This window comes from Notolepis coatsorum, assembly GCF_963971535.1.
Source record: "Notolepis coatsorum genome assembly, chromosome: 9".
Taxonomy (NCBI): domain Eukaryota; kingdom Metazoa; phylum Chordata; class Actinopteri; order Aulopiformes; family Paralepididae; genus Notolepis; species Notolepis coatsorum.
Window position 1 is genome coordinate 102,269,811 of NC_140173.1, and position 15,871 is coordinate 102,285,681.

General features: G+C 42.3%; 1 protein-coding gene across 1 annotated transcript in view; it reads left to right on the top strand.

Annotated features, from left to right (window-relative positions):
- heatr5b (HEAT repeat containing 5B) overlaps nt 1-15,593 on the top strand; it is a 227,685-nt gene extending 212,092 nt beyond the window's left edge. The window contains exons 34-35 of the mRNA XM_084321947.1: nt 1,615-1,828; nt 13,106-15,593. Coding sequence (XP_084178073.1) covers nt 1,615-1,828; nt 13,106-13,413 — 522 coding nt within the window. The 3' untranslated portion in view covers nt 13,414-15,593. The remainder of the gene's footprint in view (nt 1-1,614; nt 1,829-13,105) is intronic.
- The last annotated feature ends 278 nt before the right edge of the window (nt 15,594-15,871 follow it).

Sequence of the window (15,871 nt, forward strand, 5' to 3'; positions counted from 1 at the left end):
ATGCCTTAGTCATATTAACCCTTTGATCGCCGGGGTTAAATTCATAATTTACCATCCCTCGCCAGCCCTATTTAACATGGAGAAGTTCCCCTTCTTTGCAGGGCTATAACTTTTTAAATTGTATTGCTCAATTGACATTACCATGGCCCATTCAAAGTCCTATATCTATTGTTCAGGGTGTATCAACGTTATACTTTTTCATTCACATATTCATACTAAAATACGGTCTAAAGTATAAGTATGTTTTTATCGTTTTCTGCAGCTTTCTCCAGAACTTTATTTATAGCCCCAAATGCATTATATTGATGATCAAATACAGTTTGGTAGGAATCTGTGCGAGATAAAAAAAATTCAACTGGACGTGGTTCTAGGAGTTACTACGTATGATCTGATGTTGACCGGATGGGCGGGGGGTCGTTTATAATTCCGTGGGCAACGTTATATCATTCATCTAGTGTGGGTGATATGATCATCAGAGCAGTTAGTATCAAAGAAATTAAAAAATAACGCTGAAACTCACCGTAGCTTCCTCGCGCCGTTGGGAGATGAGCGTGGAAATTTTCTATTATGGGATGTCGAAATATCCGATCCATTTCCAGGTTGTATAATAGTATATACGTCCAAATCATGTTGTTTACCGAGTTATTGGTAACCGATCGCCATCCATTGTGTCAAGATGGAGTCCTGCTAATGATAGCGAGTGCCCTGACGAAATATGGGTGAGCACCACTTCATCCGCATCACTTCCTGTTTGGGCGAGCGGCCGATCGGCCACCAGATGGCGCTCTTGAACCGTTAGAGATTTGATAGGGTCTCACCAGTAGATATAATGTCTCCGGGGGAGAAATATGATTTCGATCACAGATTTTTGAAATATTGATATCAATGACGCTGTACAGCGTCATCGGCAGAATAAGCATGGCGGGGAATGACGCTGAAAAGCGTCAACGGAGGGGAGCTCCAGTAGCTCACCACGTACCGCGAGCGCTATTTCGGCGCCGTGGACAACCGTGCTCGTCACGGATCTGGGGTTTAGCGAGTTCGAATCCCGGACTGCAGCCGTGCCTTTCCCAGAGTGTCTTCCCCCCCATCTGAACCCTTTCAGCCTGTTTCTGTCGGTCATCCTTGACCAGAATAAATGTGATAAACACATAAAAGAGCCAGGGGAATGGCCAAAGTTTAAAAAAAATAAAAAAAAGCGTCAACGGCGATTAAAGGGTTAAAGGTGAAATATGTAACATTTCTGCATTAAAATGTCTGTTATATGTTTTGTTGAGTTGTATATTATCCCAAATGTTTCCAGCAATGTTCAAACCCTGAGAAATCCATCATTTCAATCAAGAAAGGGAAAAGTTCCATGGCCTACTGTCAACGGCGTCGGATCCCCTTTACCCCCTTCCTGACCTCCCCCACGATTCCTCCAATATTGCACAGTGATTGGCTGGTTGGCTCTTTAGGGGGGCGTGATCAGATCACGCTTGATCGACGGCTCCCTTTCAGTGGGAGTAGCCTCCGAAATCCCAAACTCAACCCTTTAACTCCTGAACTGTTTTTTTTATTTTTGGGGACATACAAGGTTTCAGCGTTTCCCCTCACTGATTCCGTCCACCACAGGTCCAGGCGCGGTGCTACCAGCTGCTGCTGTCGGTGTTCCAGCACCCTAACCGCGCCCTGTCCACGCCCTACATCCACGCCCTGGCTCCGCCCACGGTGGAGAGGCTGAAGGCGGTGGAGCTCAGCCGCCCAGGGACCCCTGGTGAGCTGCATGCCGTGCAGGAGGGCATCAGGCTGCTGGAGAACCTGGTGGGCATGGGGGAGGAGCACAACAGTGAGTACCTGCCTTTCTCTCTTTATCTCCTAATTTTGTCCTGTTCGTCTGGGGAGGGTGTAGACTACCACATGCTGCTCCACTGTTCATCTGAGGAGGGTGTAGACTAGGGCTGCAACGATTAGTCGACATAATCGACGACGTCGATTATAAAAAATCGTCGACGAGAAATTGTTGCGTCGATTAGTCATTAAAAAAAATAAAAAAATATATTTTTTTTTTTTTTTTTTGTGCACTACCTATCTTTGTGAGAGTGGCTTCTCAGGGTTCCAGACAACATCATAACATGATGATCCCATAGCAAAATTTGGACATTGAAAACATTGTTCCCCTGCAGGAGATGATGATCAGACTAGACACACAATACATTACACACGCACTCCTCTCACTCACACACAGCGATCAGAGTAAGACACACACATACACACTCCTCTCACTCACACACAGCGATCAGAGTAAGACACACACACATACACACTCCTCTCACTCACACACAGCGATCAGAGTAAGACACACACATTCACACTCCTCTCTCTCACACACAGCGATCAGAATAAGACACACACACATTCACACTCCTCTCACTCACACACAGCGATCAGAGTAAGACACAGACACATTCACACTCCTCTCACTCACACACAGCGATCAGAGTAAGACACACACACATACACAAATTACACAGTACACACCTCTCACTCACACAGCGATCAGAGTAAGACACACACACAAATTACACAGTACACACACTCCTCTCACTCACACAGCGATCAGAGTAAGACACACACACATACACACACACACGGACTCCTCTCACACACGGCAAACAAAAGTTATTTAAAGTACACTTCCACTTTAATTTGTATTATTTAATTTATTTATCTTGTTATGAGTGATTGCTGTATTGTTCTTCAAATACATTTTCATTTAAAGTGGCTTAAAGATCCAAATTCAAATGTTTCATGAGTCATTATTTTAATTTGCTATGGGATCATCATGTTATGATGTTGTTGTTTGGTCCTGACAAGAGTCTCAAAGTCTGGGGTGATGGTAGACAAGCAACTCTGAGGTCATGCTCAATGTCCAATCTGTTCCTCTGCTCTGTCTTCAGCTGGACCAGAGCTGAGAAGCCACTTTCACAAAGATAGGTAATAAAAAAAAAAAAAAAAAAATTTGTTGTTGTTGTTTACATTGGTTTTCGATTAGTCGACTAATCGAAAAAATAATCGGCAGATTAGTCGACTACCAAATTAGTCATTAGTTGCAGCCCTAGTGTAGACTACCACATGCTGCTCCACTGTTCATCTGGGGAGGGTGTAGACTACCACATGCTGCTCCACTGTTCATCTGGGGAGATCCGGCCCGCGGGATGATTCTGACCGGCCCGCAAAAGATTACATGATAATTAAAAAAAATTAAAAAAAATGTAGGCCTACTTTTTTATTTTATTTTTATTTTTTATTTTTTTACTTTTTTATTTTCGTGTCAACGTTCACACGCACAATTGAGCCAAAAGTCACTCAATTAATGACAGATTTCATTGATAAATTGAGGGAAAACTTTGCAAGTCGATTTGATGAATTTGACATGCCCAGAGAATTGATGCATTTTGTGAGCAACCCATTTGCCAATGTAGCTGCTATTTCCACAAAAGGACAAGAGTTCCTTGCATCACTTCACATTGATGAAGGTCTCCTGCAACTTGAAATAATTGACATGCAAGCATCATCTGCTCTGAAGCAGGCACTTGAGAATGAATCCACCACAAAATTTTGGATAAAGTGTATTCCTGTCAACACATTCCCCAAAATAAAAACGCTGGCCATATCTGTGCTAACAATGTTTGGCTCAACATACACCTGTGAATCCAGTTTCTCTCACATGAATTCCATTAAAACAAGCAACCGTGCCTCCTTGACAAATGAGCATTTGCATCACTGTTTGCGGGTAGCCCTCACTTCCTATGAACCCTCTTTCTCTGCCATTGCCCAGTCAAAGAAGTGCAATCTCTCATTAGATGTGTGTATGTAGGCTAGGCCTGTCTGCCCCCCACCCCCCTGATGTTTGAGAGTTAAGAGTGGACAATAAGTGCTAATAAGATGCTGTGATTTGCTGTTGTTGCACAGACATGAAGCACTTTTTCATAAGCTCAGCTGCACTATAATGTGTTTTTTGTTCAAGTGTTGATGTTAGAATGTTCAGATGCACATCATGCACTTGTTTGTTTTTTATTTTATTTTTATATTGAAATGTTGAAGAGGAGATGTTGCAGTTGTTGCACAGTCATAAGCAACAAGCACTTTTTGCAGGAGATGTTGCAGGAGATGTTGCAGATGTGGCACATAAATGAAGCACTTTTTTTGAAAAGTATACTACTTTTGCAATGTAGTTAAATAAAAGTTGTGAAAATGTGGTTGCGTGTTGTGTCAAGTGTACATATATTCATAGCACGGTGAGGCGCCGTGGCAGTCCGGCCCCTGGCCCCTTGGGTTTCTGACAATGTGGCCCTCTGAACAATTTAGTTGAATAGCCCTGGTGTAGACTACCACATGCTGCTCCACTGTTCATCTGGGGAGGGTGTAGACTACCACATGCTGCCCTACTGTCGGTCTGGGGAGGGTGTAGACTACCACATGCTGCCCTACTGTCGGTCTGGGGAGGGTGTAGACTACCACATGCTGCCCTACTGTCGGTCTGGGGAGGGTGTAGACTACCACATGCTGCCCTACTGTCGGTCTGGGGAGGGTGTAGACTACCACATGCTGCCCTACTGTCGGTCTGGGGAGGGTGTAGAGTAGACTATCACATGCTGCCCTACTGTCGGTCTGGGGAGGGTGTAGACTACCACATGCTGCCCTACTGTCGGTCTGGGGAGGGTGCACTAAAGGCATCAGGTTTAATCCAATAAGAACACATACCAAAGTGCAGTAGGCCTATGACAAACAAATAAAATACTTCACCACACGAAAGAACAAAATGAGAATTACATGCGTAGACTCAGAAACAGATTGGCCAAAAAACGAAACGCATTTTCATGGATTTTCAAGTGCAGTGGCCTACAGAAAGAGAGCGAGGGGGCAGAGAGAAGGAGTGGAAGGGAGAGAGAGAGTGCGAGAGAAAGACATGATTATTCCCAGTATAGGCCTGAGTTTAATCATAATTGCAATTGCTTTTGCTTGGGTTTGTGTTGTTTACTCTGTTATGTGGAGTCATGTTCTACCTGTGTTTAATTTTAAATTAATATATTAAAACCAGCACTAACCTGGTCCTGGTAGCAATAATAATACTGATGGTTAATTTCTTACCCTCGTTTACTGGACGGCCCCTCACGCACTCGAGCGCACTTCGCGGCACTTTGCCCTCGTCTCTCGGCTTAATGCTATGGATGGGCCTGCATCTGTGTACAAAGCTCTGCGAAGTTTGGTGATTTGGCAATTGAAGACAGTTTAATGAGCAAGTCCTTCTCAACATCATGCAGTCTGGCGATATATTGTCTTCACTGCTGTGAGCAGAGAATCCAGCCTCGCATAGATAGGTTTTGGCGAAGGGCATTTAAATCCTCACGGCTTGCATTGCCAGGTCTGGGTATATGCTCCATCAGATGGTCGATCAGCTGTTGCTGTGGTTGTAGTGACAGTTGTGGGACAGGAGGGGAAACTTCAAATGGGTTGAATTAATCCACGTCTGAGATGCATCCATCATGGGAAATATGTCCGTAGCTGCTCAAAGACAACTTAGTTTCCCTCCAAGAACGCATGAAGTGTAGGCAAACACATGAGCATAATAATATACGCTGCCACAATAATAGCGCACCGGTCCCAGTCGCGCGCCCATAGCATTTTGGCAGAAAGTAAAGTGCATTTTGGATACATCTTTCTTTTTGTTATTATTAAAATGTACGTTTTTAATTTAAACGTTTCGTAAACTTCATGCTTTACACAGTGAAAATCCCCATTTGAAATAATGTACATTAGTTATATTTATTAGTAAAATAACACCATAGCACCGCCATTAGCCTTTTTATGTCACGCACCCCCAAGAGGGCACCACAGTTTGGGAACCGCTGGTGTAGACTATCACATGCTGCCCTACTGTCGGTCTGGGGAGAGTGTAGGGGTCAGCAACCTTTTTGACATGGAGTGCCTGTTTGAAATATAGTTGTAACTAGTGTGCCTCAACAATATTCCATGCATCGTACATTTTTTTTCTCATAATCAGGTGTTTTTAATGATAATTTTTACATTATTACACCATTATTGTTATTGTTATTATTAACAATATTATTATGATGGTTGTATCAACCCTAAATCTGAGTTGGGGGGGGGGGGGGGAATGCAATGCAGACAAACAGCTGCATACAGTGCGACCATTTCACTCACATTTGCCCATTCATTTTTGGACACATCACACACCATCGTTGTGTGTACTGTACGTGTGCTGTCATAGCTCCACCTACAGGCCTAATGGAGAACACCAGGAGAACACCAGGATGTGAATGGAGGGTGAATGTGAGGTATATCGTGTAAATAAGTTTTGATTGATCACAAGACTACACTGTAAAAAAAATTATAATAATAAGTTACCAAAACTTAAAAATATTGAGTTCAGTTACTGTGCATTAAGGTTTTCAGTTTTCAATCCATAATAAGTTAACAGAAAAATAAGTACACAACCACATTATTTCAACCTAATAAAACTATGTTTATTGTCATTGTTTTAAGAACACAAGTTGACTTGGTAATACTCACATTTTGAGTAAAAAAAATTGCTTTTAACATGTGCAATGTTCAATGAAATAGAAAAATAAATAATAAAATTTGTTGATTAATCCCACTGGTCACAATGGTGACCGTAATAATGTTTTTGTTATAAGGCTCTGCAAATGTTACTGAATGATGTAGCAATGTATTTCCAGCTAAATTGAAATAATAAACAAATAAAGGGTCTCAATTAAATATGTGGTAGTAAAAAGAACCTGTCGGAGGATTTCAACAAGATAAATGTGACAACAGTGCAAAATATTTCACTATAATATTAAAAAAAATAAAATTATAATTTTTTTTACTGCTGCCCCCTGTGCCTATGCAAATGCCCCCGTGTGCCTATGCAGGCACGCGTGCCTAGGGTTGCCTACCCCTGGTGTAGACTATAGTGTCTCCTCCGATACATATGGAGGCGTCAGACGCTTCTTTTCACCTGCCAAGCGAGGAGTTTTATTGGGAGAACGTAGCTATATACATTACATTAAAGGACCATACCAGTGTTACTACATGTCAACATTTGCCACATAGTTTACATAAACCACTAATATTTCCCCCAAAATTGCTTTTTATTTAAAATATTGTGTTTGTTGACGTTTTGTCCATATATAAATAAACGTTACAGAATATACCTGAACATGTCAACGGCAGCTAAAACTCACTGTATCATCAAAAGAACGCAGCACTTCTTATGAGGACGATTCAGCTCAGCGGCTCGCCTTGCTCCATTGTGATTGACAGCTCTGAGAACCAATTATAACAGGTCAGCGATTGGGTAAAAGTGACACCTCCACCAGATAGAAGCTTTATGAAGTCAGATTATGAAGCATGCTTCCCAGTTCGCTCGTGCAGAACTCTGATGATGTCACTGTGTCAGTAGAGGTGATTTGATATCAATACACACATTTGATTGGCTTGTACTGTATTAGAGTAACACAGTAATTCTAGATAAAACAAACAACATAGTTATTTTGAAAAGGGTGAATTTCCTAACTGGTGTTTTTACACTCCATTTCAACATGAATAGCAGTGAATGATGTTTAAAAATGTAGGCTGAGATCTACTAAAGTACACACTATACATTTATTTACACAACATTTGTTGAAGACAGGGGTGATCTCTGCTAATGGTGAGGAATTCTAAATTAGCTCCTAGCTGTCGTCTCGGGGAGCTCTGCTGTCTTGGGGCTACTGGACTTGACAGCTGCCTTCGATACAGTGGACCACAACATCCTCCTTTCACGCCTTGAGCACTGTGTAGGCATCAAGGGGACTGCCCTAAAATTATTCCAATCATATTTAAAAAATTTGAGTTTCTCAGTCCAACTAGGAGAATCCACATCATTTCTGGCCCCCCTCACCTGTGGTGTCCCCCAGGGATCCATACTGGGCCCTATCCTATTCTCCCCTTACATGTTACCATTGGGCTCTATTTTCGAAAAGCATAATATCCCCTTTCACTGTTTTGCAGATAACTCCTTTATCTCCCACTAAAGTCTCTCTCCAATGAATCACTACTGCCCTTATTAGACTGCCTCTCTGACATTAACACCTGGATGCAGCTTCATTTTCTAAACCTCAACCAAAACAAGACAGAGGTGATTATGTTTGGATGCCCAAACACCCTCATCGACTGTGCTGATGCCTTTGGCTCCTTAGGTTCCCATGACCATCCTGTTGTGAAAGATCTTGGTGTGTTCCTTGATAACTCCTTCAGGCTTGAGAAGCAGGTTAGCTCTGTTGTCGGTTCGCTTTTTCCAGCTCAGGTTACTGGCAAAAGCTAAACCTTATCTTCCCCCTAAAAGCCTAGAGACAGCAATCCACGCCCTGATTACCTCCCGGCTCGACTATTAGAATAGAATAGAAAATAGAATATAAATACTTTATTTATCCTGAGGGAAATTCAGCACTACAGATCACTCACATTAAATAGTAAACATTTAGGTCAACATTTAGGTCAAAAACAAAAGTCACAAATAAGAATAAAGAATAAAATACGGTCCAGGATATAAAATATACAGAAATATACAGTGTGTGGGGCTTGGACTTCCTGACAGGAAGACCCCAGGTGGTGAGAGCAGGCACCTCCTCATCCATCACTCTCAACACAGGGGGGCCCCCCAGGGCGCGTCTATTCTTATCCCAACCCATGTTTGCGATCTGATTGGCCACTGACGTTTCTGGTCATGTGACGTGTGCGCCCAATCGCGTGACGCAACCATTTCCGCCTCGACCAGCAGCAAACTACCTAACACCTACGATCCACACTCTAACCTTAACCAACTTCGAAAGAGTGCCTAAGCTTAACCGGCGAAATAACTTGCCGTCACACAATATCGCCCTGCTCTAAGACAAACTCTAACCTTAACCAACTTTGAAAGAGTGCCTAAGCTTAACCGGCGAAATAACTTGCCGTCACACGATAGGCGCGACCAGAAACGTCAGTGGCCAATCAGAGCGCAAAACGCGAACGCGGAAGCAAACATGGGTTGGGATAAGAATTTAGGCCCCCAGGGCTGTTCTGAGCCCCCTCCTCTACTCGCTGTACACACATGACTGTGGCACAGCGGAACAACACAATTATTAAGTTTGCTGACGGCAAAGTCGTGGTGGGCCTGATCTCTGCAAACGACGAGAGGGCGTACCTGGAAGAGGTAGAGCACCTGGCGCGGTGGTGTCGGGAGAACAGTCTCTCTACGATTCAGCTGTCCACGATTCGATTCGATTCTATGATGCATCTCGATGCAGCTCAATATACATCCTCAATTTTATAATCTATTACTGCACATGGCTACTTTTTCATCAATTAATACAAGCAGTCAGATAAATTTACTTTTAAAATAAATGTCTTTACTAGTGTTGCATGATACACTAGTATACACATACAAACGCTTTTAGTGAAATTCACGTTTTGCTGCATATCGTAGTTTTCTGGGAAAAGTCTAGAGTGGAGAGGCAGGTGGTGTTGAATAGAGATGTAAGCTCTTCAGTGCTAAGATGGGAGGGAGAGGCTTCAATAGTGCAGGTGTTAGGGGCAGCTAGGAAGGCAGTGGAGAACTTACTGGCAGTTGAGGGGTTGATGTTGTGATAGAAACGTACAGGAGGAGGAGATTTGGGTGTGGGGAGTGACAGAGATAAGGTAAACACAACAGCAAGATGATCAGATGAACATGCATTTGTTATGATTAAACTGGACACTGGAAAACCAGACATTAACACTAGATCTAGTGTATGGCCCAACCTATGGGTAGAGTCAGTGACAAGCTGGGCAAGACCAAATGAGTCAATCAGATGTAAAAAGTCCAACACCATAGGCGTGGAAGGGCAGCATACATGAATGTTAAAGTCACCAAGGATAAAAAATCTGTCATGGTTTGACATAGTATTAGAGAGATACCAAAAGATACCAAATTCATTAACAGAACTGACCTGAATCATGAATCAATTGAAACTGTATGTGTTGAAATCCTGTTCGAAAGGGCGAAATCCATACTAGTTGGCTCAATCTACAGACCGCCAGATCATAGTGGCTTTTATGATACACTTGACGGTGTTTAGCTGGAGTTGAGGATGTAGACAGAATTCTTATTGGAGACTGGAACACGGATATGCAACGAAAAGATGCACACGTCTTCAAGTCCTTCTGTAGGTTTTGTGATCTGCACGGCCTCAGCCAGCTAATCAACCAAACCACACGTGTATGTGAATCAACACAGACTACCATTGACCTCATTCTGACCTCTGACAAGTCCAAGATCTCCAATAAAGGGTTTATAGCATGCGGGTTAAGCGATCATTATATGATATTCTGTACCCACAAAAAGCTAAAACAAAAGGCCGGCTGTCACAAAACAGTCACATCTAGAGACCTCAAAACCTACTCTAGCGAGGCCTTTAACCTAGAACTGGAGAGCCTGGACTGGTCAGATGAACGGTACACTGGTTGAAGAAACATGGCTTGGTTTCAAAACCAAATTCTCAACTATACTAAACGACATGGCCCCCCTAAGAACCACCAGGGTAAAAAATCACGCTGAGCCGTGGATGCACTCCAAAATATTGACCACTATGAAAACCAGAGACAAAAAATGCTCAGAGTTTCGTAAAAGTCGGTCAAAGCTTACCAAAAGCTTGAGCAGTGAACTCCAAGCCTATGTGACTGAACTCAAACTGCAAAGAAACAGACTAAGAAATGACGTAAACTCCATGATCAAAATTGCAAAAAATTATTTCATCAATGACAAAACTGAGGAACACAAAAATAAACCCTGTGAACTTTGGAAATTACTCAATAATCAACTAGGCTGCAGTAAAAAACTTAAAACCAGATTTTCAAACATAAACATAAAGACAGATAACACGCTCATCACAGACAAGCTGCATGTGGCCAATTATTTAAAGATTTTCTTCACAAACATAGCCACAACACTGGTAAATAAACTACCCTCCCACTCAGGGCATTTTGGTGTAGAACACATCATAGCCTACTACAATAACCTAGGGGTCTGCAAAGACAATTTCAAACTAGAAATGGTAACAACAGCTGAGGTACTCAAAAAACTGAGCGCCCTCCAACCTAACAAGGCCACTGGCCATGACAATATCCCCTCCAAATTCCAGACTCAGCAGCCGCCATCACCCCAGTCATCACACACATAATAAACCTCTCCATAAAACAGGGACATGTACCCAAAGACTTAAAAATTGCGAGAGTAACCCCCCTGCACAAAAAGGGCAGCAAATTAGACCCAGACAACTACTGCCCTGTTTCTATTCTTACCTCCATCTCGAAAGTCATGGAAAAAATAGTATATGAACAGGTCGAAAAGTACCTAGTGGAAAAAAATCGAATCTACGAATTCCAATCTGGCTTCAGAACATCCCACTCCACTGACACATGCCTTCTCTATTTGAACGACCACATCAAACAAGAGGTGGACGCGGCCTTCGACAAGCTAAAAGCAATTGGTTCAGTGAGCTGGATGCAATCCTACCTGGAGGGGAGAGAACAGATGGTGGAGGTAAACGGTACCCTACCCCCCCCCCCCCCCCCCTCCCAGTGAGCTGTGGTGTTCCACAAGGAAAATCTTTCCTGTGACAAAATGGCATTGAATGTAATCAAAAAAGTCAACTGACGAACTAGATTCTTGTACCGGATCTCCTCTCTGATAAACGAGAATACCCTGAAGACTCTGGCAGGAGCACTCATTCAAGGGTACTACGACTATGCTTGCACCTCATGGTACCAAAGCACCTCAAAGGCACTAAAAACTAAATTACAAACATCACAAAACAAACTGGTATACTACTACTGCTTGACCTTACTCCTAGAACCCACCTCACCCCTGCCCACTTTGACTACCTAGGATGGCTTAGAGTAGATGACAGAGTATAGCAACTTGCAATGGGCCTGGTCTACAAGATACACTACACCACTAAGGTACCCATGTACATGTCAAAATACTTCCCAAAGGTCAGTGAATACCACAACCACAACACCAGAGGGAGCTCCACAAATCATGTTAAACCCAGATTCGGCTCAAACAAGGGACAAAACACGTTTTGCAATTATGCCACATCAATGTGGAACGCCCTACCCACAGATGTTAAGGAATGTGAATCACTACCCACTTTCAAAACCACTCTCAAAGAGCAACTTCAGGAGACTGCAACTTGAAACTGGCCCCTGTAAATGTCCAACCCCAACCCCCTCCAATGTACAGTTTCCCCCACCCCGCCTACCCAACCCCCCCCCCCCCCCCCCCCCCCCCCCCCCCCCACTCCACCCACCCAACCTTCTCCAATGTACAGTTTCTTCCCAAGCTATAACACTGAAGAAGGAATACATATTTCCGAAACATGTTTGTTTCAGGCTGCCATTAAATTTTGAACCTGAGAGTGCTGGTCTGGCTTCACTGCTTCTTTTATATAATACTTAATGGGATTTCAGCACCCAGTGTCGTATCTTGAGAGCGCGGTCTAACTTGACAGTTTCTTCCCCCTCAAATGTATATACTCTCTTTTTAGACTCCTTTTGTACTCATAAACAGTACCTCAAAGCTGGAGAAATTGTCACAGTTGAGAGCGCGGCAGTTGAAGGTGTTTTTAAACAGCTAGACCTCCCCCTCGCCCAGAAGATCTGGGTGCGCTGAAGAAATCGCAGTCACTGGGACATATTTCTACGAGAGGCGCAAACTCACCAACGTTGAGCCAGGTTTCAGTTAACAGTAGGAAATCCAGTCCGCTTTTGATCGCAAAGTCATTTAAGACGAAGGTCTTGTTGGAGATGTGATTTCCATTGATCAGAGCCATTTTCACTTACATTACAATAAATATGGTTACAATAAACACTATAATCTAAATATGTACTATGAGTAAGTAAAATATACAGTATACACAGGTGCACTATACATAAGGTACCTTAACTGTAGTGATATACGTAATTCGTTATACGTTGTAGTCTCTAACAATGCTTCTGTTATGACCCTGTGTCCTTTTTCCTCTGTTGTGTCCACCAGAGGTGCAGCTGCTGGCTCTCTTGGTGCCTACTCTGATCTCCTACCTGCTGGATGAGAACGCCTACTCCTCCGCGCCGCAAGTCTCCAAAGGGCTGCACGAGTTTGCCCTGCAGAACCTGATGCGTATCGGCCCCCTTTATCCGGCTGCCTTCAAGACTGTGATCGGGGCGGCACCCGAGCTCAAAACCCGCCTTGAATCGGCCATCTGGGCCAATCAGGCCAGCAGCAGGGCCAAGGCGGCGGCCAGGCTGGCTCAGCCCGCCGTGCAGGCCGCGCCCTCCATCACACTCAAGACTAGCTTCTTCTGAACGCTCCAGTGCACTCTCTCACCAGGAGGCAATTCCATGTTTTCTTGTCTTCTTTTCATGTTTAGGTATACTCTTAAAGGGAGGGTTTTACATATTTAGAAACGTATCCCATCCCATCCATGTGGATCACTAATCAGGAACTCTCTTTAAGAGCATTAAAACACGTTTTCATGCTGGTGTTTTTGTTTCTGGGAAATTTGCCACCAGTCTCCTATTAGCATTTGTTAGCTATGCTAGTGTAAGTCGAACGAGTAGAGAAACCACTGCTCTCAGAACCAGTAGGATAGGCTTCAGAATCAGTAGGATAGGCTTCAGAATCAGTGGGATAGGCTTCAGAATCAGTAGGATAGGCTTCAGAATCAGTAGGATAGGCTTCTAAAAGGTCCTGGATGTTCCCTTTAAGGTCATCTCTGCTGTATCCGCCACTGTCTCTGTGTGTTTATTTATTGTATGACTCATCTCTTGTTTTCAATGGATGACTGGTTGCTATTGAATCCTCTTGAAGTCAAGAAGACGATTATGTAAATATATCCTTAAAGGGTCTTTGAATGTTGACTTAAAAATAAATCTGCTGTAGAAGGTTTTTATGTCATTATTTGAATGTATTATTTTCCACCATGATAAATGTATGTAAAGGGACACAATTCAGAAGATGTGTTTCAGGATGTTTGTAATTTTACCCCCACTGTTGCTCTTCTCAGCATTCCTACTTGTCCAGTACTTGATATACAGTGTTGGGATTGTTTAAAGGAACGCTCCAACATTTTGGGAAACACATTTATTTGTCATCTTCCCCCCCAGAGTCAGACGAGAAGATTGATATCAGTTTCATCTCTTTGCGTTAGTTTTGGAGTTGCTGGAAGTTGTATTTCTTCACTCTTGACAAAGCTAGACTAGCTCCTCCCTACTGCTTTCAGTCCTTGTGCTAAGCTAGGCTAGCTCCTCCCTACTACTTCCAGTCCTTGTGCTAAACTAGGCTAGGTTAAATGTAGTGTGGTAGTGAAAGGGCTAAATAAGTTATATGAATCTAAGGACCATGAATCCATTCAAAACACATGGTAAATTAGAAATAGAAATAAATTAGTAAAATAGAAATGCATTCTGACATTAGGCTGTTAGTCCTTAAAAGTATAGTTTTTGGAGATGTAAGGTTTTCATTTGTCTGTAGAGATAAACTACAATCTACTAATCCGCCGTTTACTTCTTTTCCTTTTCCTTGTTGGGTTTCAATCATGCATGTTTTTTAAACGAGCCAGCTTTGAGGTCTTGACTTTGGGGGGACTGTGTGCAAGTGAATTGATGCTGTTTTTCTTCTGGGATAATTTGTTGATTTTAGGTTATGTTCTAGACATTTTCCTGCCCTGTTCTGAATAGTTACTGAGAAATAACCTTTATGACTGCAGAAAAATCATTAATTTACCCATTAATTCACACTGGAAAGGATTATTCACAGAAAAGATCAATCAATATACTGTTGAAATACAAATATAGAATGACCTCATGTACTTTTTATCCCAACCAGGGCTCATGGATAAAATGTCTGTCACTTGTCCATGTCTGTCTCTATAACACTGATGGCTAACATCACAGATGCTACAATATCCTCATTATGTTTCACTGCAGACACTTTAAGAAGGAATTGTCTACAGCGGCCAATGCAGTAGCAACACGAGACTGACTCGATACTACCTGCTTCTACAGCGCTGGTCATTTGTAGCATTTGTTCTCAAAATGTACTTCATGCTACCTAGAAAACTGAGGAAATGAGCATGTGTGGCTTCATACTTAAAATATCGATCAGCATTTTCAATAGTTTTCCCAGGTATTGATCCTAAAAGAGAATTAAGACATAGAAATCCTGTCATGTACAATTTTTCAAATGACCATATAGCCCCGTTGTAGACAAGTCATGACCTGAAAGAATGTCGTGGGATGTGAAGAACAAATTAAGCTTCAGATGGCCTTCTTAATGTTTTCTGAGCCGCCTACTTCATTTGAGATGTTGTTTGTCAATAAAGTTACATTAACCTCAGTATTCTGTTCGCTTTCATTTAGTGTCTCACAGCTCATATTTATCACAGCTCGTATTTATACCATTTAATAGACTCATTACTTCAGACACATTACTGTGTCCAGATACTGTTGCGCTACACTGTATTATAATATTCCTATTGATGGAGTTACTATTGTAACATTATCAGGCCCGGACTGGCCATCGGGAGCACCTTGAGTTTTCCCGGTGGCCTGGCCTGTGCAGATACATTTTTTTTTTTAATTATAATCTTTTTTTTTACTTTGTTTCTAGTTGCTATTTTTATTTTTTTTATTTTTTTTGTTAAAATGAAATACTCCCACTTTTCTGAAAAGAGTTGTTAAATCTGACATTACAAAAAATCCATCAAAATCAGTGTTGTTGCATTTGATATTGAAAATATTTCACTTTTTTAACAATAATTTG